Source organism: Epinephelus moara, chromosome 1 (assembly GCF_006386435.1).
Source record: "Epinephelus moara isolate mb chromosome 1, YSFRI_EMoa_1.0, whole genome shotgun sequence".
Taxonomy (NCBI): domain Eukaryota; kingdom Metazoa; phylum Chordata; class Actinopteri; order Perciformes; family Serranidae; genus Epinephelus; species Epinephelus moara.
The window spans coordinates 8,794,444-8,819,789 of record NC_065506.1 but is presented as its reverse complement, the minus strand read 5'-3'; the positions used below and the strand labels follow the sequence as shown (position 1 = coordinate 8,819,789).

General features: G+C 40.7%; 1 protein-coding gene across 1 annotated transcript in view; it reads left to right on the top strand.

The window, feature by feature from the left end:
• si:ch211-186j3.6 (neural-cadherin) overlaps positions 1 to 25,346 on the top strand; it is a 446,142-nt gene that overhangs the window by 261,506 nt on the left and 159,290 nt on the right. Inside the window, 5 exon segments of the mRNA XM_050049923.1 lie at positions 72 to 515; positions 1,411 to 1,741; positions 3,031 to 3,124; positions 11,576 to 11,760; positions 23,071 to 23,300. Coding sequence (XP_049905880.1) covers positions 72 to 515; positions 1,411 to 1,741; positions 3,031 to 3,124; positions 11,576 to 11,760; positions 23,071 to 23,300 — 1,284 coding nt within the window.

Below are 25,346 nucleotides of genomic sequence, written 5' to 3'. Positions count from 1 at the left end.
GTCTTTTGATGTAAATCTTGCCTCTGCTGCTCTTGTATGACATGTGAGACTATATAAGCTTCCTATTTTAGGTTGAAGACCTGGACTTCTCCAGCCTTCTGCACTGTGTGGTGGAGGTGGAGGACTATAACGATCATGCGCCCGTCTTTATTCCACACCTTCTGTCTCTGGCCCCACTCCCTGAGGACATCAGCGTGGGAACCAGTGTGGCACGTTTGGTGGCCAGTGACTCTGATTCAGGCCAGAACCGTGACATCACCTATAGCCTATCAGAGGACTCAGATCCGGAAGGGCTCTTCACCATTGACCAGTCCGGAGTACTTTCTGTGGCCCGTCCTCTGGATCGGGAAAGGATATCACAGCATTACTTGGTTGTCATAGCAACCGATCACGGCGTTCCACCTCTAACAGGCAGTGCCACAGTCCAGCTGCCACTGTTGGATGTAAATGATAATGGACCAGAGTTTGAGGCGGCTTACTCCCCAATAGTCTTTGAGAATGTGGCTGGACCACAGGTAGGTTTGACTGAGTTTGACTTGATATTAACATGCAACTAGAGATCTACCTATCAATCAGCTGGTGACTGAGACAATTTTCAGCTTGAGTGGGCATAACTGGTAACTGGCTGGTCAGTCTCAGATATACCCAATCCTGTGCCAGTCAAATTTATATGCATGTGCCACACGATGGTTCACGTCATGCACACAGTGGCAAAGACACTAACCAACTATTGACTCAGCTGCTGCAAACCGTTCTCATTCCCAGGTTGCCAAATACAGATGCTTTGTCAAACTCCCTCGTTAGCGACTTTTTCAGACCCCCTTAGTGACCTTTTTTCTAAAATGCAAGAAGCAACAAATTTAGTGACTCCTTCAAACAGTCAGGAAAATAGTTGTAATTCATTCCCATGCATCCTGCTCAGAGTAATCGCAGTGACTGGGTCCTCTTGTGCCTTGCCCACAGTGTGAGGCAGGCAGGAGGAGTTAATACTGTACTGGATAATTCATAGTTGACTCTCTATATTAAGCCTTCATACACAATATAGAATAACATTTTCTCCAGATTTTCTTTTCTGGTATATAAATAACATGTTTGGGTATGTATAGATCCGTTGCACCTGTTCTCTTTCAGGAAAGGAAAATTCATTTTATGTGGATTTTATTTGTACAAAAGCTCTAACCAATAACCTGGAGCACTTTTTCAATATTAGTTTGGTAGAAGGAAAGAAGGTCTTGTAACCTGGTACAGCTCTCGAGAAAATGTAAAAGGTATTTAATAGTCAGTGTTTTATAATTAACATACAATTAAATTTTTCATTAAAGAAAAGACATATTTGTGTATGTTGTCAGTTGTAGTCTTTGAAATGACCTTAGCAAGCCACAACCCCTCATGCTCTCCGTTCTTGTTTAGGTAGTAAGGTTGAACCAAACATCAACGCTCCTCCGAGCTGTGGACCGGGATTCTCCAGAAAATGGCCCACCCTTTCGCTTCAATGTTCCCTCAGAGTTTCGCCACAGCAATGATTTCTACATCCAGGACAACCTAAATGGCACTGCGACACTAACAGCTCTGAGGACGTTTGACCGTGAGCGCCAGAAAGAATTCCTCATTCCCATTATCATGAGCGACAGTGGCCATCCAGCCAAAACAGTGACCAGCACCCTTACTGTGACCATCGGTGACCAAAATGATCATGCACATGTGGCGGGGGAGAAGAAAATATTCATCAATAGTCACAGAGGTGAGAGTGTCCTCACTGTCTTTGGATGTAGTGTTCAAAGAAACAGAAAAAGATTAATAAAGAGATGAAGCTCTTAGGTACACTTTCTAACTTGTCTTCATCTACTTTTTCGAGCACATTTTGAACTTTGATCTCAAAGATAGTTTTTCTGTCTCTGTAAGTGAAACTGACACTGCCAGCCAATTAATGCCAAATCAGTGTGCAGTAATTAGCGAACACCGCCACACACCACACCATTTTTATAGTGTTTTTCACCTCTACCTCAATCCACCCACTGTCACCACATTATCACTGTCTGCATGATCGGTTGTTAGTCAGAATGACTCTCACGGTGCTATTAGGGTCACAAAGACAAGCCATTTCTCGATTTGACATGCAATTAATCACAGCTACAATGTATATTCTCCTTGAGCCTATTACATGTCTTCTATAAGGATTATCAAACGAGCCACATACTAGAGTATCTGGGCTCAGACTACAGTGAATCTCAGACAATGTGTCACAAAACGCCTGCACATAATTTTAGCAAAGTTATTTTGCATTCAAAACAACTTGTTTTGTCAACTAGTTCCTCAGTCAGGTATTCGATCTTAAATTTCACCAACTCTACAAGATGAACCAGTATTTGCATCCCACAATAATAAAAGACCTTGTTGCTTGTCTGTTTGTCACAATACAATGCTTTGTTCACATTCTTACACCTAAAGTTGTGGGAAAAATAGAATAGCATTCTCAGTTTTTGCCATTGAAAGCCCTGAATGCTTTACAACATGCTTAAATTCAATATGTCAAGGTCTGTCTTTAAGTTTTCAAGGGTACACCCAGAATTATTCCCACATGCTTCAGAGAGTGAAGAGTTTTAGGAGAGGGTAAAAGTACCAACCATTCTTTCTACATGATTATACTCTTTGCAGCTGAACATCATTTTCTTTTATGCATTTCCTTCTGCTGGAAGGTAATTTTGAATGAAACCTAAGACATGAACATTTAAGCCTTTAATTTTGTTTATTTATTTTCATCGTTGTTGGTGCTGTTTGTCTGTTTGTGAGATGCCTATTGGTATGGTTTCCGAGGTTCATGGTATTATAGACATAATGCACAGCACACTTAATTTCAGGTACATGGAGATGCGCATGCTGTAAAGCAAGACCTGTTCTTGCCCTGAACATTTTTCTGAAGAAATGGAGGGCCAGTGCAGAGTAAAATCTGTGCTCTAAAAACATAAATGCACAGAATTAATGGTCATTTAAAACAGAAAACTCATAAACTGGTGTGCATTCTGTTTTCAGGACGTATGCCAACTACGGTGCTCGGAAAGGTCTACTCCCCTGACCCCGATGACTGGGACAACAAGACGTATGTCTTTGAAGGACATGTGCCAAGGTAAATATTGTGACTCTCCCTGAACCATTCATGCTGAATTCTCCATACAATGGATAAAAAAGCCACACTGTGCAAAATATGAAAATTAAACAAACAAATTTATCAGGCTATCCACACAAACATGGGTACACTAAATTGCCATAGATGCCCTAATTTATTTTATGTGTCAGTATTTTCTAATCAAAACTATGTCATGAACAATTTGAAGTAAGTGCCCCATCAGCCAGATGAGTCTATTATATTTGTCAGTGAAGCCGTATATGTACATTCAGTGTGTTCTGTTATGTTAGAGCTTGAATGTATTTCAGCAGAACCAACAACTACAGTCAAGGTGTACTTTCTATGAAAATAGAAGTTGTTTTTTCTCATTTCCCAGACAGATTCACTCAGCACAATAGGTGGTTATGAAAACAGGAAGCACAGTAATAACAGTCAATAAAGTACCCTTATGTTTTATTTGTTTGCGCTCATAAAGGCTCATGCTTAAGACTGTCCAAAAGCCATCATTACTATCTCAGATATATAGGTTACACTGGCCAAATGTTTTTGTTGGCCTGGAGTCTTTGTTGCCTCAGGATAAATGATGGACCTTCACTACTTAGGATGATCTGCACTTTGTCAAGAAAACCTGATGGTGTGTTACACATTGTGTTTATGCCCTGAACCATGCTACATTTCCCAGCCAATCTTGCTGCACATCATATTTTTTGTTGTGATTGATTTAGACATTTAAATAATGGAGAGCAAAAACATCCCTGACTGAAATATCTCTCAGGAAGAGGGAGGCCAGATGTCTTTTGGACTGTGATCAGTTCTGGAGACTCATGCACTTAAGAAGTCCCCCAAACTTTGCAGAATTTAAACATCTGCTTTTTGCTACAATAAGAGGTATTTTCTGGCTTTGAGAACATTTGGGGCTTAGCGTGGACCTCTGTAGGGGTCAGGGGGTCAGTGGGGGAGATTTTTTTTTTTTTAACAAGCTCTATTTTATGCTAAAATTGAAATGTTTACCTCCAAAAGATTTTGTTTACTTTCCAGATTAACCTTGAATTATGATGTTTAACATATTAGTAGTTGCTAGTAATTATTAATATTGAGTGGAAAGAGAACACTTAAAACAGCTTTCATTAATCATTTGTTGACTAGAGTTGGAAAATTAGTTAAATGTATATATATTGACTGTTGAAAGTAACTAAGTACATTTACTCAAATATTCCACTTAGGTACAGTTTTCAGGTGCTTGTACTTGAGTATTTCTATTTAATGCTAGTTTTCACTATTTCAAACAATATTAGGATATGATATAACAATATTACATATTGATATTTAAATTTTTTGGCAGTTAAAAAACAGGCCCGTAGCTAATGTATAAACACACTTGACTAATAGCCCAATAGCCAGGCCTTAAACTCACCCCACGGCTCCAGACTAACTTTTTTCAGTAGGAGCACTGTAGCCCCTAACTGAAAGATTTTAGGAGCACAAGCAGAAAATATAGGGACTAACCTTAAATCATCCTGCAACGCAATTATTCACATATTTGGCCATTTTAACTGTATCATAAACTATGTGTAGTCTACTGTTTATGAACATTGGACTGTTTTGTGTGTGTGTGTGTGTATTGGTGACCGTGTTGTTTTTTTTTTGTTTTTTTTGTTGTGGGGGGGAGGGGGGATTGAGAATGGGGTTGGAGATATGATTGTTTTCCTTTTTGTTACCACAAATCTGTTAATAAAAATAATATTGAAAAACAAAACAAAACATTGGACTGTTTTAATATTTAAGTATTTAGCATCACACAGACTTGTGGTCAGTGGGAGGTGAGCATTCATAAAATGATCTGACTGATCTTAAATGAAAGCTGTTGTCCTGTATTTGTTTTCCTCTGAAAACATTAACTTAATGTACTGGACAATTTATTTAGTCTATGTAGCTGAGGCAACAGGTCAGTAAACTGATGTGATGCTGATTTACATGAGAATTCATGTAAAATGGAGGTTGAACCATGAAAATAAATTACAGATCGCCTGTAAAGCACTTAATAATAATAATAATAAACTAATCTGTCATAATAAAAAAAAATGAAGACGGAGAAAAAACTGATATATGAGTCTGATAATAATTTAATAAATCAACATCATATCGGAAATTATCATCATATCGTGCTTCTGTGACTTCCTGTATGGATTTAAGGCTGCTGGAAACTGTCTGGAAACTTTCCGGCTGAATCAATCAATCAGTCCACAAGGGGCCTCAAACAGACTTTGCACAGACTTCCAGAGAGTCCGCTTGGGGTGCAGACTTAAGCAGATTTCACTGATTTAATAACCCACAATTCATTGCAATACAGACGTGACGTTGTGGGTTTTCAACTGCTGAAAAAAAAAAAAAAAACAGCTTATGAGTGTGTAAAATAGTTATTGATAGTTAGGCCTAATAAAATGTTACTTGAATTTTGTAGGCCAGAAATAATATTCAACCAGCCTGGCGTTGCCAGACCCAATTTGCAAAATGCAAATGGATCTGGACATGGAGTGTACATTTCCTCTATTCCTGAGGGGCGGTATCAACGGCTGTCACTCAAAGTGCCCCTTCACGCAATTGGAAAGACGGAAAACCAATCAGAGTAAACAAAACGTGTGACGTAGGCTAGCACAACGCCACTGTAATCAGACCAGCAAGCAAGTGATTCCCAGCTTGGTTGCTTCCTTGACCTGCTCCTCCATGAGAGCAACTAGCAAAGAAACAACAATAGCCACTGGGTTTTCACTGAGTCCCATCTTTTTCCCAATCAACGGAGCCAGTTGGTAAATTAAACTTTTACCAAACCCTGTAGGAGGGACGACAAACACATACTTTTTTTCAATAAAAGCTTTCAGTGCAGTCGTTTGTTCTGCTTTTAAAGAAAATGTACATTCCAGTTCGTTCAACACATTTACCATCGCAGTTTCAAAATCAGTAGCCATGTTGGTTGTTTACGAAATGCATTCACTCTGCTCCTTGTCCCTCCTATTCTAATGACGCGCCCGGCCCAAAGTAATAAATGGTTGTGATTGGCCCGGTAAGCTTTAACCGATGCCAGAATGCGCCTTTATGATTGCATGGCCAGACTGATCTGCGGAGCGAAATAGAATATGAGCTTGCGAGATTAGGATGGTTTCACCAGGCTAATATTCATCCACATAATGATACAAAAATTATAGGCTGTAGAGGGAGTGAAAATACAGTTTATTATTGCGGCCTTTCAGGCTGTGCAGTGAAATAGGCTGAAAAATGTCCGAAAACAAAAAAAGAAGGTTTCTAATGTCAGTAATGCCCAATTTATTGAGTTATAGTCCTAACCTTATTTACAAACATTTCTGTTTTTAAACGCTGTAGCCTGTTATATAGAGATGTATGAATATTTATTAATTTGTTGTTGTTATTTATTAACATTTTTGTTCACTCACAAAAAAAGGCTATACATGGGATTTATATCTTGATATCTGCTGGGACAGATGAATAGTTCATCAATATATGTGAATATGACAGCAGTGATAGTTGAACGTTTCCACGGCAACAAGTAAAACAGTCCCGAGGGCTGTCGATCAGCCGCTTGCAGTCTTTACTTGATGACAGTAAATACGTCACACAACGTACACCTGAAGTTTGCGAGGGCTCAGTCTGAAAGTCCAGAGGGTGGACATTTGGATTCAGCCTCTTACTTGAAGGCAGCTTGTTGTGACCGCCTCCTGCTGCTCTCGTCCACTTTCCAGGCGAAGCGCAGTTCATCTTGAATGAGCATACTGATGAGTGAAGATGATGTAATCCTCGCAGTTAACATCACTCACTCTCGGACTTTCCCCCCTCTCACACACACTAGCCTACACTGGCGGAGTCGCTCTCTCGTTTAAAAAAAAAAACAAAACCAAAAAAAAAAAAACGCAAATTTGCGTGTCGCACACAAGCAAGTAGTTGTAAAAAATACACACTGACTCAAAAAATGGTCGCAAAATGCTCCTTTTCACTGATTGTTTTTTCTGGCTCCCATGAAAGGCCATTTTTGCATTTGTACCTTATGTATCACAACATATCTTTTCCATCTTTTATGTATACATTTTGTGCAATTTGATGACTAAGGCCTAATTTTGTGTTGGCAATGTGGTCAGTAATCAGCTCCCAAGCTGCATCCCCAATGTGCTACATCGTTCTCATTAAATCAGCTAGATAATTCTGTAGTGTCTCCTTTAATTATTTTCTATCTTTTTACCACCTTTTTCCTCCATTAACCCACAATCTTGTCCAATTCCCAGTCCTCCTCATTCCTGCCGATTGCTAGTTTTTCCTTTTTTCCTTGTTTTTCCTTGTTTGCTACTGTGCCTCGTTACCCACTATAGGATGTGGAGGCTGTAGCCTGTTTCTGAAAATGCCCCCCTCAAGACGCCAAAAAGAGCAGACACATTTTTCACTTTTACACACTTGCACACATGCACACACAGAGAAGTACCAAAACAATCCCATACAGTGACACTCCATCACCCCACGACACCTTAGTCTTCATCTTTGAAACTAAGCTCAACTCAAAATGACAAACTTTCCTCCCTTCTTTGTCAAAGTCAAAGTTCAGCCTGTATAGAGGACTGGGTGTACTGTGGGGCATTAACATTTCATGACAGCTCTCATCTCTTGGTGTTTCAAACCTAAGTCGAGTTCAGAACACATTGTGTTACTGCCATTTCACAAAACGGAGACCATCAAAACTCATCTGGTCTGCTTTATATATTTTCATTTCAGTGCTTCAAATCAGCCACAATTGAGTTTGTTCAAAGTGAGTGTGTAATTAGGTTAATCAATTTTTGGTGTTTTTGATCAAGAAGTTAAAGCTAGCTTAGTTAGATAAACAGCACAAAAATGAAATTAGTATTCTGATGTAGCACATCAATGCATCTTATAGAATAGTTTAATTGCAAGTGTCCCACTCTGACTGGAATTGATGTGGCCAGTAATGTAAGTAGTTGACATAGTGGCAATAAAAACAGGCTTCAGCAAATTGGGAAGTACCAAGTGGGAAAGTATTGGTTGTTTTAGTAGAGAAGTAAATCGTCTTTCAGTGAATCCTGAAATTAAGTGCTAGACCTAAGACGTAATCTCCCCACCACAGCATATGCTTTAAAATGACTTAATGTGGCCCTTGTCTCTACAAGTGGTTTATTATTTGATTTGCCAAGGTTCTGCCTTGGATTTCCTCTATAATTAAACTTGAATGAGCTCATTTACTGTACAAGGGGAGCACGGAGACAAGGACCAAGTGAAATTGCTTCCTTGCATGTCTTTGTGCCTATTAGTCAGTCTCATTTTCCCCCGTGCCTTTCTCTCCCTAATGCATCGTCTCTGCTCACTTTCTATTATTGTCCCAGGGGGCAATTGGTTTACAGCAGAAAACAGAGTAAACACTAAAAGACAGAATGAAACACTCAGTAGAACAAAAGGCTGAGGGGGATCAATTAGTATTTGTATCGGTCTGTCTTTATCTTGGACAGTCGGAACAGGTCCTGCGGGCAATTGGATCGGAAAAGGATGTTGAGCCTTACTTGTACGTCAAGCCTTTTATATCACATAGCTCACACAGACACATCTTTGTCACTCTATTATACATATCAGTGATTTTTTTCAGTCATGTAAGATACATGTTACGTATAAGATAATGCAGAGCATACTTTGTGTTCCAAAGAAAAACCCAGATCCAGAAGGCTATTTGTTGTATGCTTAAGCAGTTTAAATGAATTTTCTAATGAATTTTTTTTTTAAATGAATTAGATTAAGTATAGCAAACTTTTCTGATGTTTATTTGCTGCTGATTTGTTTTCAGAAAGTGTGTGGTAGCCAGCAGGAACTGAGTTTGGAAGCAGATAATGATGAAACTGCATTAAGCAATCCAGTTGCCAGACAAGAGCATTTACGAAAAATCCCAAAATTTCCTTCAATGACAACTAAAGGTGTCCCAAGCTGATTCACTTCTATACAACTGCTAGTGGACTCAAGGTTTCTGTAGTTGCAACAACTCCAGCAGACTGATGTTTTCTCTCTAGCAGATTGCATCCATTTTAGGAGTCTGAATAACTAACTTTCAATCTCAAATCAATTAATTAAGCTTTCAAACTTACTGTTTTTGAATCTGGTACTCCAGTTTCTGGATCAAGTAACTTGTCAAAAAGAGGGTTTGTAAGATTTAGGAGGTTACTGCTGTTATTTTATTGTATCAGAAACTGTGCATATTTAAGTAGCATATAAGCATCAGATCGGATCTGGTATCGGCAGATTTCCAATTCAAGGAGTCTGAATGGGATCAGGGCCAAACCAATTTATGCAGGACATCCCTAATTACAAGGTTATTTTGTGGTCAATGCTGATGTTTTCTAAATTCTGGCTTTCTGCAATATAGGAGCATGACAGCTACAAAATTGTTAAAGTTAGAGGGTTGGGCACCTTAAACACTTTGTTGAGGTAAGGAAAAAATCATGGTCAGGGTTAATAAAAATGTGAACGTCATCTGCAGGTATATGAAGTAATGCAGACTCCAGCGTTCTTCATAATTGTCAAACTTGCTACATGACTATCCTATCCACCACCCTGACTTTTCACTTCACTACATTAAGGGCACACTACTTCCTCTGTTGGCACTTAATGTTGGCAAATCTGGAGGCGTGGAAACGTGATATGGATGTAATTCTCAGTGATACTGAACTGTTATTTAATGATGTGATGTAATAATGGTGCTATGGAAACAGGCATAGCCCTCAAGCAGGTCTATGAGTTTCACCTTTCACCAAGCAGATCCTATTATTTTTCACATTGGACACAACCAAGGATGAGCCCAACCATATGAGCCTGATAAAATGGGTCTGTGTTGAAAATCATATACAGTATATGCCTCCACGCCGGTGACAGCTGTGACAGCTGTAACTGGAAGCATTATGTTTTTAGGTTGTCTATCTGACATCCATCCGTCCTATTCTCGTGAAATCGATATCTCAAAAATGCTTGAGGTATTTTCTTGAAATTTGTCACAAACATCCACTTTGAATTAGGAATTAATTTATTACAGTTTGGTGTTCAAAGGTCAAGGTCACTGTGACCTTGCATCTATCTCGTTCTTGTGAATGTGATATCTAAAGAAGGCCTTGAGAGACTTTCCCCAACTTTGGCACAAACGTCCAGTTGGACTCAAAAATAAACCAGCTAGACTTTGGTGACCTCACAAAACACTATTTTCGTCCTTACTCAAGAATTCATATGATGATTATGACAAATTTCACACAAATGTCTAACAAAAAAAAACTGATGAAGTGATGATTGTTTTATATCCAAAAGGTCAAAGGTCAGATTCACTGAAACATCGTAATGTTCTACAAAAACACTTTTCTTGCGATTACTCAACATCATATCTCAGGAACAGAAGGGGAGACATTGGTCAAATACTGAATTGGTGATAATAATCTGGTTACTGGTTGTATAGATCTCCTGTGCTGCTGGGGAGAAGATGTGTATGAAGCATCCATGTTCTCACACTCATAGATGTAAAGTGTAAGTGCAACTTGACTGGTATGTGAGAGCATAAAACTGCCAGATGGTAATTCTAGTCTCATGTTAAATTGTTAGAGGCCTGCGTGCCCTGCTGGGACACCAACATTGAATACCAACAGCAAAACCTATGGATAATATGAGTTGCTATATGAGAGGAGCGAACCATGACTTCCTGTATAGTTTTGGGTCCAGCTGACTCTGGCCCAATCGACAATAAGCATGCAGTCATATTGAGCATTTATTTCCACTCAGCCACTTACCATGCCGACCCCTGATGGGCAAATAACTGAGACTACTGATCTCTGCAGACTCACTGAGATGCCTGTAATAGCCTAATGACTAATCGGTACCACGCCAGCAGTCAGTCCTATGGATTCAGCAGCTTGACCCTCTCAGGCTCCGAGCCATAAGAAAATAACTCAGGCTGGGCAACGCAGCAGTCGCACTGTACGCCTGTGGTGAAATTGGATGTTGCAAACACACCAGCCAATCTTGCACCCTGGTCAAGCTTTGTGATCAAGCCTTCTGGGGATCTGCAGTAGCCAGGAGATAGCTGCATGAGGCGGCAACTTGAATGACCTCAGTTGTTCCAGAACGCTTCAGTGTTGCTTATTAGTAGTAAATACTTCTTCAAGAATTTGTTGTGTGGAAGGTTGCTATTTAAGTCACTGCATAAAAGTGGATTAAGGAGTGAGTGACTTGTTTGTGTGCGTTCACCAGGTTGGCCTTTGGCTGAAAATTTTCTGTGTATTGATTCATGAGGGTGATAGGTTAAAATTATTTATGCCTGCACAGGGCTTGGCTTGTGTCAGTTGGAACAATGGCTCTAAAATGTTGGAGTTTAAATGTACATTTTTTTAACTGCTGTGTACTTTTTCTTTTCCTCAGTTACTTTATCCTGAACAAGCGAACAGGCTTCCTGATCATCAAGGAGAATGCCCCACCTGGCATATATCAATTCCAGGTCCGTGTGTCTGATGGAGTTTGGCCAGACGCCGTCTCTTCTGTCACAGTGCACGTAAGGGAGCTGCGAGACGAGGCCATCTACAACTCAGGGTCTCTCCGCCTGGCAGGTAAGATTGACTCTACAGAAACACACACACACACCTGTCTCTGTGTCTAGTCAAAAATGGTCTGTGGTGTCACTTGTGAATGTCCTCCTTGATCTTTGGTCCCTTCCAAGTCAATGCAGCGTATGGGTTTGGTCTGGAGTTCAGACAGCTGATGCTGACTGTTTTCATTCAGTCTGTTGTCCAGAGTCCTTGCTGTTTCACAGATGCAGATTCTTCAACAGTCGCTCCTTCTTGTAAATGACATCAGTCAAATGTTATAGTGTGATAATATTGTTAGGATTATAGTTCCATACTTAGTTTTAATTGAGGTAGCTGAGTTGTTATGATTTTACCTAAGAAAAAGACCTTGGGATGTGGTTAAACACTAGACAATGGCACTACAGTTAAGATGTTTGGTCAAATAACTTTATGTCTGGTTTATTGACAGTATTCTAATATATTTATAACATACTGCACATCAGGTTTTGTCAGAGCAGCAAATAGGGGTCATATTTTCATCATTGTCTTTGGTGTTAACACAGTCCACCAGTTCTTTATTAATGTCTGTGTATTGTTTCAGTCACCCTTTCAACCAGATATGTATGCAGAATGCTGTAAAGGGCAATTAAGTCATAGTTCTGAACATTACACAGGAGTGTAATAACTTACTCTGAGACTGACCTTTCTCCTCATTAAGGCTGACACTGTAAATCCTGATATTCCGAGGTCCACAAAAAACTGTCCTTCACTTTCATCTGCCGCTCCTCTGTATCCCTTTTGTTTTGAAATTCACGCAAAAGTGCTTGACCCCTTCATGCTACTACAGTGACAGGTAGGACCCATGACGATACTAATTTGTGATTAGCTGATAAATGTCAATGTTGCCAAAAAACGTGCTCAATTGAAGAAATAGTTTGGATCTTCTGAAGTTGAGTTTTAGTGATCCATGGTCAGTATGTTACATGCAGTAGACTGCAATCACCTTGTCACCAGTTTGGAGAGGCAGGCAGGAGTACTACCATAGAACTGAATGGAAACTGAAGCAGTGATATCACTTTCTACAAAGCCGAAATTCATTGACAAAAAGCTAGCTGATCTACCACTACCCCAATCAGTTAGTTTGTCTGTGTTATTGTGTGACTGTGATGAATCCAAACTACCTCTTTACAGTTTACAGTTTTGTCATCTATTTTGTCATAGATGGGAAACTGAAGCCGAAAATGGCTTTCCTATCAGAAAGGGTTGTCTAACGTTATGGTAAAACAGTGAAAATATTTTCAACATAGCTTACATTTAAAGTGATACTGATTTTCTTAAGTGGCTAAAATATGATTTACTGCTGCCCCAGCAGTACATTGCTTTGCTTCTGTGTTGGTACTCCTGCCTGCTTCTCCAAACTGGGGTCGTGCTCATCGCCATCTACTGTAGGTAATACACCAACTTTGGATAAGTACCTCATACAACCCCACCTCACAAGATCCAAACTATCCCTTCAATAGTGCTGACAAGGGAGAGTTGGAGAATGTGGTCATTATTTGTGTACTTGTCTCCAGTCATAGAAAATTAATGAGTGCTGATTAGTGTTTGCTCTAGTTGTTTGCAGTGTTTCACAGGACTGTCACACTCTCAGTTAAAGATGTTTCCTTAGCAAAAGATTACACCCATTATTAATCCCTCTCCCCTGACTCATGGGATCTCAGTTGTCGTTGGCGCACAGACAGAAAAGCCTGTTTCCATTACTTATGCTGGCAAAATAATTAGTAGAGAGGTTTTGCTCAGCCAGCACATTCTCCTCACATGTTGAGCAGCATCCATCATTACCTGATGTACAGCACATCGGCTGTCTGCTCAGAATTAAATTCGCTTTAGAGAAATGGGACATGGCTGAAGGATTTTTATGATTTCAGAGATATTGAAATAGAAGCAGACAGGGAGGCCAGAGGGTGCACTCTAAAGATGGGAGGAGAGCAGAGGGAGAGAAAGAAGGAAAGGAGAGGATGGAAGGGAGAGTCAAGCCTCATATAAGTAGATAAAAGGATTTGCTTCTCATTCTGAAAACGGAGCTGAGGTAAATTAATGTGCACCAAACCCAGAGATGGCGTGGTGGAGAACAGCTGGTGCCCACGTTTCAATATTTGTGTAAGGGAATTGAATCCATTCACAAAATGTACACGAGCAAATGTGTGTTTAAGATGAATAATGGAAATCAAAAATGAAAGAACTGCCCTCAATTTTATTTGTTTTTGCAACTGAGACTATTTTTTCTCCACTTACTTTATATTAAGGTCAAATTTGTCAACAACTTTTCCCTAATGGGGGGTCACTTCACTGTAGATTTTTAAATGGCAACACTGTCATCAAAGGGTTGTTAGTGACAGAGTGTATTGATTTAATATGCCCTGGCTGTAACAAAGGGACTTAAATGGAGAGCTAGAGAGCACTGGTTTCAGCCACTGCTGTGAATACAGTGTCGAAATCACTTTAAACCTGCAGTTTAGCAAGGAACAAACTCTCCTAAAATGTAAGTTTGAGGTTTCAAAGCAAAATGTAATATCAAGGATTAATGACTTTGAGATCATCCTGAGGTGTAGGCAAGCTACCAAAACTGTGGTGTGTGTGTGCGGAGGATATGTAACAGAAGCCATTTCCAGGATTTTATTTTTCCATGTGGAGCTTTGGAGTAAACAGTCTCATTGATTCTCAGTCTCGGGGATTATGAAAATATTCTACTTATAGCATTACTTACACCCTCCTTGACATTCTAAATCCCATTTCAAGAACAAATGTGGAATGCAATGAGGACGCACAAAGAAAGCACTAGTTAAGTCTGCCTTGCTGAGATTAAGGCTCCCTCCCTCTCCCACTCTCTCTCTCTCTTTCTCAATATTGATGGAAAGGTAAAAAATGTGGTAAACAAAAAGTCCTTGAAATGTCCACAAAACAGTAGCTTAGAGTGAAATGCATAGTGCTCAGGGAGAAAGCACAATTACAAGTACACGATGAGTACATACACTTCATACTGATGTGGTTTGTGTTACATGATGAAGGAGAAGGACATTATCAGCTGTTCTGCCAAGAGACTGTCCTTTAACACAAGAGCTCTCTTCATACACCAGTCTGCTCTCTGAGGTATGTGCATTGTGGGATCAATACACAGAAATTGAGAATATATCTTAGTTTGCTGCTGCAGTGATTGTATCGGAGATGCCTAAAAGTTACTTCATCTTCCTCACTGATCTGACCCTTTAGTCATCACTCATATTGCCCCTCTGACTGTCTGTCAGTTTATGAGCTTGGTATGTGCTATTAAAAGAGCAGCTAAAATAAAGGCATGAAAAATATCAGAAATGCCACAAAATGTAATTTCCTTGTCTTTCTCCTCTCTTTTCTGTGGATGGTGGAAGATGTTAAGATCTTGTACTGCGCACCAGCATGCCAATAAAAGCGCCACATCCACATCCATTGGAGTATGGCTGCAAGCAGTGACTATTTTCATTATCAATCAGAGGGGCAGTGCACCAGTTCTACACACCAGTCAGTTTACAGGTCATGAGGACTACTACTCTGCTTGTGTAAACTCCTGTCATCAGGTTGTCTTTGCTCAGGCTCAAAGAACATACATTTATAGCAGAAAGCCAGTGTATCAAACTGCAGGTGTAACTGCATGTAACAAAAGATGCTATCAAGTTGCATTATGGGAAATGTAGAATCCAGGGTTTTATAGAGATTGATTCAGCCCTGTTTCTGAAAGCCCTGTTTACACCTGGTGTTAACACGTGCTTTGGGTGATCGGATCACAAGCAGACAGCTCTAAGTACAGCTGTGAATGCAGCCAATATGTTTTCATTGCCACTTGAGATCTGATTACTCAGACCACTTTCAGAGGTGGTCTGGGCTGTACATGGCCTCATTCAGCAGTGTGTACGTTAATGTGTTCTGGGCCACACTGAAGCATAGCCTTCTCAGCTGACATCCCCAGGAGACAAGAAAGCTTTCTGTTACTGCAGTTACACAGGTTAAGGCGATTTCACATTACACGACCGGCCGACCAGTCTTAAGTCGCGGAGACAATCGTAATCTATTGAGTGTTCATACCTGGCAATGTGTGTTTCTGTCATCGGGAGTCTTGCCAACTGCGTTACGACCTGTGTGTGCACACCACAAGATTTCTCCACCTAGCCCTCGCCGACAGAGCCCCAGATAGCGCGGTGACATCACCAAACTATGTTTTGTCACACGTGAACAAAACAGGATATTATGAAGTTCGCCGGCGCTACTTGTCAACATGGATGTCCAACAGCTTGGAGGTCTGCAGGTCGTTTGCGCTCTGCTCTGCGCTGAGAAGAAACAGGAAAAGAAGAAAAGGATTTGGGTGAAGGAATGGGTTGCTGCACGCGGATTGCGTGGGTTGTCAATTCTGCAGAGAGAGTTGGAGGTGAGTTCTATGAATTAGACTTGCACCGATTACAATTTTTTGGACTGATACCGATTTCTGATTTGCAGTGTTTGGATGGCCGATTCCGATTTTGCACACAGCACACAAGATATTGCAATATTTTCTATCTTTGCTTTATTAGAACATTTTAACTAAGATACAACCAGCTTTTCAATAATCATCACAAACAAAGAAACAAAAACAGTGACACAGGTTAAGAAACATTTTCCTTTTTGCTCAAATAAATCTTTAGGTACAGTATTAAAATAAATAAGTAAAAAAGGCATACATGAATAAAAACAGATAAATAAAATAATAATTCTTGGTGTATAGCATTTGTGGGTAATTTCTTGAATAGACAAAAAAGTAAATATATCTCTTATGGAAAATTCACACAGATCTTCAGGACGCGCCTGCCAGTAAGCACGCGGACACGCGCATCTTCGGCACGTGGACACATGCCTCATCAGTTTCAAGCGGCACAGTGCAGCAGTGAGAGCTCAGCAGTTAAGTTTAACACGGACAATTATCAACTTTCTCCTTCTCTCTTTTGATGTATGTGCATGAATGATTAAGGTGAGAAGCTGCCCATGTTTCACTTCCTCACATCGCCCAAGCCATGAATTGCACATGTGCGTGTGTGTGTGCGCTGCTGATGTTACTCGATGTCAGTCATGCGGCACGCCGGGAATTTGACTGGCGTTTTAAATCAGCATATTTTAGACTGACCGACAGGTTGCAGGTCATGGCCAATAACAAAAGAATTGACGTGCTCGACTCACCGTTTGAAAAATCACAGGGTGCCGACCCAAAACTCACAAATTAAATAAATCCAAATGTCAGCACTCACAAATATCATATATATCAGTCTTTTAATAACGCACAGCAGTATCACAAACGGACGCGTTTCAGCACTTGGCTTTCCTCAGCGTTAATGAGCATTAACGCTGAGGAAAGCCAAGTGCTGAAATGCGTCCTGATATTTGTGAGTGCTGACATTTGGATTTATTTAGGTCATGGCCAATCACATGAAAATCGGCCCAATTCTGAGCACTGCCGATTAATCGATGCAAGTCTACTATGAATGAAACTTGGTTGCTACTGTGCCGCCAGCCTATTAGCTTGCATTGTACTGTCTGTAAAGTCTATGTATTCTGACCCAGATTATTGTAGCTTTCATAGCTGAATGATCAAACGGGTTTTCGCGAAATGCTACGGATGAAAGCGGAGGACTTTGATTTCTTGCTGGGGCTGGTAGAGCCATACACCTCATTGGCTGATGCTCTTTGTCAGTCGTGTCAGACTTCTCTAGTTTTCTAGCATGCCAGATATCCAGTCCCAGTCGCAGACGAGGGGGCGACTTGCTCATAGGCTTGTTCACACATGAGGACTCGTCGTGGCAGACTATCTGCCGACTCACCTCCAACCCAAGGTGGCTCTCATGATCCTCTGTGACGTCAAAATCAGAGTGAAAATTGTGTAATGTGAACTAGGCTTTAGATGCAGCTCTGAGTGACTGTGTCTGGAGCCGTTTCCCCCCAGGGAATGGTCAGTTCAATATCTGCTGGGTGAGCATGAGCTAACAAAGCAGAGGCTGTTAAGTCACACAGACACTGAAATGTCATTAAACCCATTATTTTTCATTAGGTAACGTTAGCCGTGTGATGCTCACAGTTAGCCCTGTCCCTGTGTGTGCAGCGGACTCTCACCAACGTCTCCAGCACAAAGCTTGTACTCCCAAAGCAGTAGTCTCCTAACAATGGTGAATGAAATGATTTACATTTTTATTTGCATATAGATTGGGGAAGTGAGATCCAGTTAAGAGTAGTCACTGGAGACGCATTCTAATGGCAGGCGTGAACAGACAGACAGAGCCGTACACTTATGATCAGATCATCCAAGACGCATGTTAATACCAGGTGTAAACAGGCTATAAAAGTCACAATATTACAACCTGTGTTCCATTTTGACTATCTCTGTGTTTAAGTTCTCCTACATTGTTGAAGTGCACTGCTACATCACTGGCGTACCCCTTTACTTTAACTGAAAAAAAAAAAGTATTGTAAGTATTGTATTAAATGTCAAAAGAAAACACCCATCACAGTTTCCTAGAGCACAAGGTGACATCCTTTAGTCGCTTGTTTTGTCTGACCAACAGTCTAGAACTCAAAAGATTTTCAATTTGCATTGCTGTCAAACTGACTGAAGTCTTTGCGGTCAATTAAAACTCTGTGGATCTGTTGGTGTATTTGCTTGACAGTGATTGAAGTCAGCTATCTCTTCTGATTTTGGGCAAGACAGCACTGTTCCCCTGAGCTGTTCCTTTAATCACTGAGTGAGCTCCTGAAAAGAAATTTAAAACCATAGACAGATTTATTTGACGGTTATAAAATACACGTAATATTGGCTTATGTGAAAGCAGTTATCACATACACCTACAAATTGTCAAGGACCTAATTACATTACAAGTCCAAAGGCTTATTACCTCTGTCATGAAGGTTATGTTTCGGTTCGGTTTATTTGTCTGTCAACAGGATTACAGAAAAACCACTCTCCAGATTTTCATGAAACTTGGTGGAAGGATGTAGCATGGCACAAAAAAAGAGCCCATTCAATTTTGGAGTGTATTCAAATCACAGGGCAGATACAGAAATTATTTTTTCCTTTTGACAGCCATTTCTTCTCAGCCTGCTTTAAGTTTCTCTCTGCTTCAGTGAGTTTCAGAGATACTGAAAGTGTATTCCATTCAGTTGCAGCTCTGTATACAAAAGTATTTTTTACCCTCAGAACCTTTAAATCTTAAACATTTGTTGATTCTCCTCCAGCATTTTATTAGAAATGAAAGTAAATCATGAATTATAGAGATGGTTTTATAGAAAACAACCTACATTGAATACAGTTAAGGTAGGAGATATTTATGTTTCAGCCGAGCGCCATCTGCGTAGTACTGCAAACGGTAATTATGCAAATTATCAATGTGTTTTTATCTGCCTCATCAGCTACCTGCGTTGTCTGTAATGTCATACAGAGAAAGGCAACGTACAGAAACTTCTATAGACATGCCATATTATTACTAAGATAATTTTGTCCTCACTTTTTTGCAGTATTTTATTTTTTTACTATTTGTTTTGTTTTAAGAAGATGTTATTTCTCTACTTTTAAAGTATCTACTTGTTACTTCTCAAGTATTCATGTATTTCTTAAGTAAAATTTCATGGGAAGGGACAAAAGTTGTCTTTCAGTGGAGAGGAAATACAGTAACATCGGGTCATCATCTTTATCTTTTTTGTTGAAACATGTTAAATGTTTGGTTCCTATCAAACATATTCCTTTGTGGTTTTCATAACTTCAAAAGTCCTGGAAAAACAAATCCTTTTTCACTTGAATTGGTCCAAAGCGCACCTTTAAAAATGGCTCCACTGTGTTTCTGTCATGCTGAGACTTTGTTCAGGAGGAAGCTCAACAAACCGCACAAAGACCATAATAGTGTTTGTTCTCTCTCACTGCTTTGTCTCAGTTTTTCTCACAACAGCACTGCTACATGAGTAGCATATTTTATCCCTTCTTTGCACCTATTTGTGTGAGATCACAAACCTATGGGCAGGAGCGAGTCTGTGCACCACCGCCTCGACTCCAATGAAGCCTCTGGGAAGGAGAAAGCAGTGGTGAATTGTGAGGTTGGATCAAAGCCAGGTGCAAAGGCTGCCACTCTGCGTTAGGAGTTACTACCCTCTCCCCCCCAGCCCCCATCCCTCCTGACTGTCTCTCTGTCTGCCTGTGTCCTTGTTTCTCCCGCTGGACTGACTGATGGGAGCTGACATTAGCCTCGATCCCTCACGCTGTATCCGCTGAGCCCATTCTGAGCCCCCTGTTTTGTCTCTTAATGCCTAGGCTCTGTCTCCCTCTACACACTCACAAACCTAATCACCCTGCCCAACCCTTTTTATATATATGTGTGTGTGTTCTTGTATGTCTGTCTCTGTGAGAACCAGTCTGAGTCTCAGAATGCTGATTATGAAGACATTTTTATGACAAAGGGCAGTACGTGGTAGTCCTTGGAATCAGTCCTCAAGCTGGAGGATAGGCTCATATTTTTTCAAGTCTGTCTTAAAACAACACCCACATGCCCACATGTATAATAAAACAACTTTTGGTCACAAAACTTTCTCTTCCTGTCCATGTTGGCCCATAAGAAGATTTTTTTTTTTTTTGGGCTTTTGCCTTTAATGTACAGAACAGAGTGAAATGGGGTGAGAGAGAGTGGGGGGTGACACGCAGCAAATGCTTGCAAGCCGGAGTCGAACCTGCGACCGCTGCAGCGAGGCATCACCTCTGTACATGGGGCGCCGGCACTATCCACTACACTACCGACGCCCCTGTAATGTGATTTTAATGTAAGTGATAAGGGCAGATTTATTGTCCTTGAACGTTTTCCAAAGTTAAGTCTTTTTAGCGCAAAAACCACTGCCATGAAATCATAAGGAAGGAATTTCATGCTAACAAGACAATAACTGTTGGAGATTCCCACTTGATTTGGGTAACTGAGATGGCTGAGGCCTCATATTAGCTTTAACTGAACTTTGGAATGCATTTTTACAGACAACGAGGGCTGTGTATTTTCTCCCCCATCTCTCACATCAGAATGACATCAGGAACGGACCTCTTCTAGACAACCATAGAGGGGAGGAACTATAGACAATCTTGTGATGGGATCACTCCAGCCGCAATACAGCAATCTGTGTCTTAAAACAAATGTGGACCAGGGGCGTAAAGTGGAAGGGGGGCAATGGCCCTTTCCCTCTTCCTTCCCCTCTACCTCAAGTACCCTTGCTTGGACCACACCCGTCTTTATTCTTGACCTTCATTGTGACTGACTGCATCTTGCTCAGTTACGACACAGTAAGGTTGAGAATTTCTGCCCACAGACATAAACACCTGGCAAAATACTCAGGTGGCTTCTGTGGTAGTTTCTGCTCAAATAGGTGTCACCAGGATCACAGTTTGCCATTATGACACGCACCCAGACTCACAAGGCAAAAACAAAAGCAGCCCTCATGTAGTTGTCTTGGCTTACAACAATTACAGCTTCCAAAGACTATTGCAATGTAAATTTTAAATGTGAGTGTGTTAGCCTGTCACTGACACAGGCCTTAGTGTAAAAGCAAATAATGAGTTGCACACACATAGGAAAGAGGTTTTTTTTTTTACCCTTATTTGAACAGGAAATTTCAATAAGACAAGGGGATCTTATTCTTAAGAGAGCCCTGGTAATAAAAGTGGTTTAGCATTTCATCACACATACTATGCAGGAGTTTCTTTAAAAATCAATGAATAGACTTGTACAAAAGTAATGACCCTCAGTCATCACTTATGACCCAGAAGAAGTGTGTGGCAATGTATTTATTGGCAGAAACCCTGCCCCCTGCCTGTATTTTCCTATTTTCCTCTGTTTTCTCTGTGCTCAAGATGTTTATGGGTCCATAGGGCAGGTTAGGTTGAGACCTTATAAACCATAAGACCATAAGCGGCACGCATTCAAGCGGGAGCTCCAAAAATCACAAATATTGTGAGGCTAAACACAAACCAGAGGGAATTTCGGTTTGGCTTGCTTTATCTTTATGACCTGACTGGGCAAAAATTTCAGACCCAAAATTTTACCCAAGACCAACCATCCTTCAAACCTAAGGGTTCCATGTGCCTTGCCTTTGTTTCTTCTTCTTCTTTCTCTTCTTCTTCTTCGTCCCTCTTCTTCTTCCTCTTCTTCCTCCTCCTCCTCCCCCTCCTCCTTCTTCTTCTGTTCCTCCTTCTCCCTCTTTTCCTTCTTCTCTGTCTTCTCGTTTCTATTGCTGGTTCACTTGTCTACTCCAGTCCAGGCTGTCACAACCATCAAACAGGTCCGTAATTATCACGGTGGTCCCCATGTCTAAAATTCATACCTGTAGAAATTCAATGTTTTCACTCTGTTTGTCAATTACACACAGGTCCGAAAGACACACACATGCACAAACAGGACTTATACATGCACAAAGTGGAGAGATGTCAGAGTGAGGGGGCTGCCCTTGGTGAGGCGCCACGAGCGGTTGGGGGGTTCGGTGCCTTGCTCAAGGGCACCTCGGCAGTGCCCAGGAGGTGAACTGGCACCTCTCAGCCACCAGTCCATGCTCCATATTTTGGTCCGGATGGGGACTCAAACAGGCGACCCTCCGGTTCCCAACCCAAGTCCCTATGGACTGAGCTACTGCTGCCCCTATTATAATAGGCTCCAAACTGTTTTCTGGTGGTCTTTGGTCTGGTCTCAGCCATGACACAAAAGACCTGTTCTTAATCTTGACAAAGGTCAGTCGGTCATAGATTAATCTTAAAGCTCATCTTGTTTTTGCGCCTGTTTTTATGGACATGACTAACATGCTAAGCCACTGGTGCAGGACTGTTTTTGTGAAATAAAACAGCAAGAGCAAGATTTCCTTTTTCCTTAAAAGCCTGCTGCAGAGTATGATTAGAAATTGAACCACTAATTGTCAAGAGTGTAATTACCTTTAACTGGCACAGTTAGTATTGAAATCAAACTTCCAATCACAACCTTTGCGTGTACATGCACACAGACACAGACACAGACACAGACACACACACACACACACACACACACGCAGGACAACAGATATACAGTAGAGACATAAATCGACCCACCAAACAAAAGATTTTGTCCGACATCGTGAACCATTTTCAATAATTTATCATCACAGCTCCAGTCTTGAGTGTTCCGGACTATTTTTTAGTTTAGCACTTGGGCCCAGTTCGAAAATAATTGGATTTATCCTTGAGCAGGGATGGAAATAATGAGGCCACTTCTTTATACTCTACGATTCCAATCGCCTGTGTGTATGTGTGTTTCCTAGACATCACAGCAAAAGAGTTCATTGAACTGAGAGGGAAGCATCGGAGCCGCTACGAGCTGCTGGTGGACTTCCTGTCTGAGATGCTTTCCGTTCCACCTGATGATGTCAACATCTTTAGCCTAATGGATGTGAAGGAGCGAATGCTGGATGTTCGCTTTGCTGTGCACGGTGGCCCCTCCTTCCTCCAGCCTGAGAAAATCCATGGTTATCTGGCCGCACACAAACAAAAGGTAGGTCACTCTTTTCTTAAGCCCTCTATCCATATCAGTACTTCAGGTAGACACAATAAATCCCCTATAGTCTGGTTGTTTTGTTGGTTGATCTGCTGACTGTATTCCCATTGTATAGCTTGATTGATTGACATGCACATAGTCTACATAACACAATCTAACCAACTGCACACCAAAGAGCAAGCGCACTACAGAGGCACTGAATAAGTCAAGCCACAGAGAAATCCTATATGGGACACCTGTTGGTTGCAGGCAGCCATTCTGCCTCTGGCTGTGTTTTGGCTGAAGCCTACGTTAAATTCCAGTAAATCAAATATGTCAGTCAAAATATGGGACATTGTCTCTGCACACAACATAGTACACAAACCCAGTGGCATCATTTATAAAACTGTTAAGAAAGAGCAGTGTGTCAAATATGTTGGACTCACCCTGCACAAGAAACTCATTTTAGAACAACTCACTTCTGACACCTGTAAATACTGTGAACTATAGCTGTCATCCGTAAACTCAAATCAGTTTTTATTAAATCTCACCTTGGGTTATTTCTTAGGAAAAGCATGCTAACTGTTACATGCTAAATGCATATTATGCTTGTATACATGTCTTTGAGATGGACAACGAAGCATCTGTTTATCTCATTCAGCAGAAAGAAGGAAACCTGTCTCACCTGTTTTTTTGGTGTCGTTAGCTTGTTATGGTGGGAAGTGCAGCAACAGTGTTCTGGGTTCCCACCTGGGTTTCCTCTTTGATCTCTCTTGCCTGAAAACAATTCTCCATTGCAGTCCTAACAAGCCAATAGAAACAAAAACAAACATAAAACATCAAACGTATGTATTTTTCTATATACTGATGCTCATTTGTCCTGACAACTCTCCATTTATTTTCCATCACTTTCCAAAGAGTTGTACATGACAGGAAAACAAGATGCCACAGCCAAGTAAGCATCAAAAGTCTCCAAGAAATGCATGGATTTAGGCCATTTTCATCTACATCATGTCTCATTTAAGATTAAGTAATGCACATATTAAAAAACAAAGACCTTCAACTCTTCACCTCCAAACTCATCAACTTAATGTCTTTCCATAACTGCTCTGTAAAGGATGCTTTTATATTTTGATTGACATTTTTTGCACAGTTTTGTGAGCTTGGCGCCTTCTTCTGGGATAATGATGATAATGATGATGAACTGATGATATCAGTTGAAGTAGAGCAGCTTGATTGACATCTGGTACCAGGTTGGAATATCACACTGTATATTTTCTTTATGTTTTCACATGGGTTTGTCCAGGTTCTCTCGTATTCTCCTGTTGTCCAAAGACCTGCAGGTTAGGTAAACTGAGCATTCTAGTTTGTGTGGTGGGATAATCTACTATACACAAAAAATGCAATCTGTTAGGCATTCTTATTTATTAGCCATAAGACCTGCCATGCTGCTGGGCTGCCATGGAATTCACTTACCTATTATTGTGTGACTTGTTCCCTCCCCTTCATTGATTGCCTCACTAGTTACTTATACAGTTTCTATATGAGCAATTGAAGTCAATAAGGACTCCAGGCAGTTTCAGCTGATTGCAGCAGCTCAGCAGCACACATTTATAGTTGCAACAATGAATAAATAAACACACATGTTGTTTTTAAGCATTTTAATTACACAGTTTATAGGCCACCATTCTCGCTGCCATTCTTGCTGTTGTTTTTCATGAAAGCTTTGCTCCCTTCATTCACCCACCCCAGTTCCACCCCTTTTTAAAAAAAATTGTTTAACAGAAGATTTGTGCTACCTGAACTTGGCCCCTACGTGTTATGCTGTAATGATTTTCAAAAGTCCTGCATTTTCTTTCTTTCTTTCCTTTTTTTTGTAGACTGTGCTTTTTGGCCTTTTGCCATTATTAGATAGTATAGCCGAAGATTGACATGAAAAGGGGTAGAGAGAGGAGACAGTATGCAGGAAAGTGCCCCAGGTCAGAATCAAACCAGGGCCGATGCTAAGGACTCCTCAGTAAATGGGCTGCATTTTCTAGGTGAACGGCTGGGATGCTCCAATAT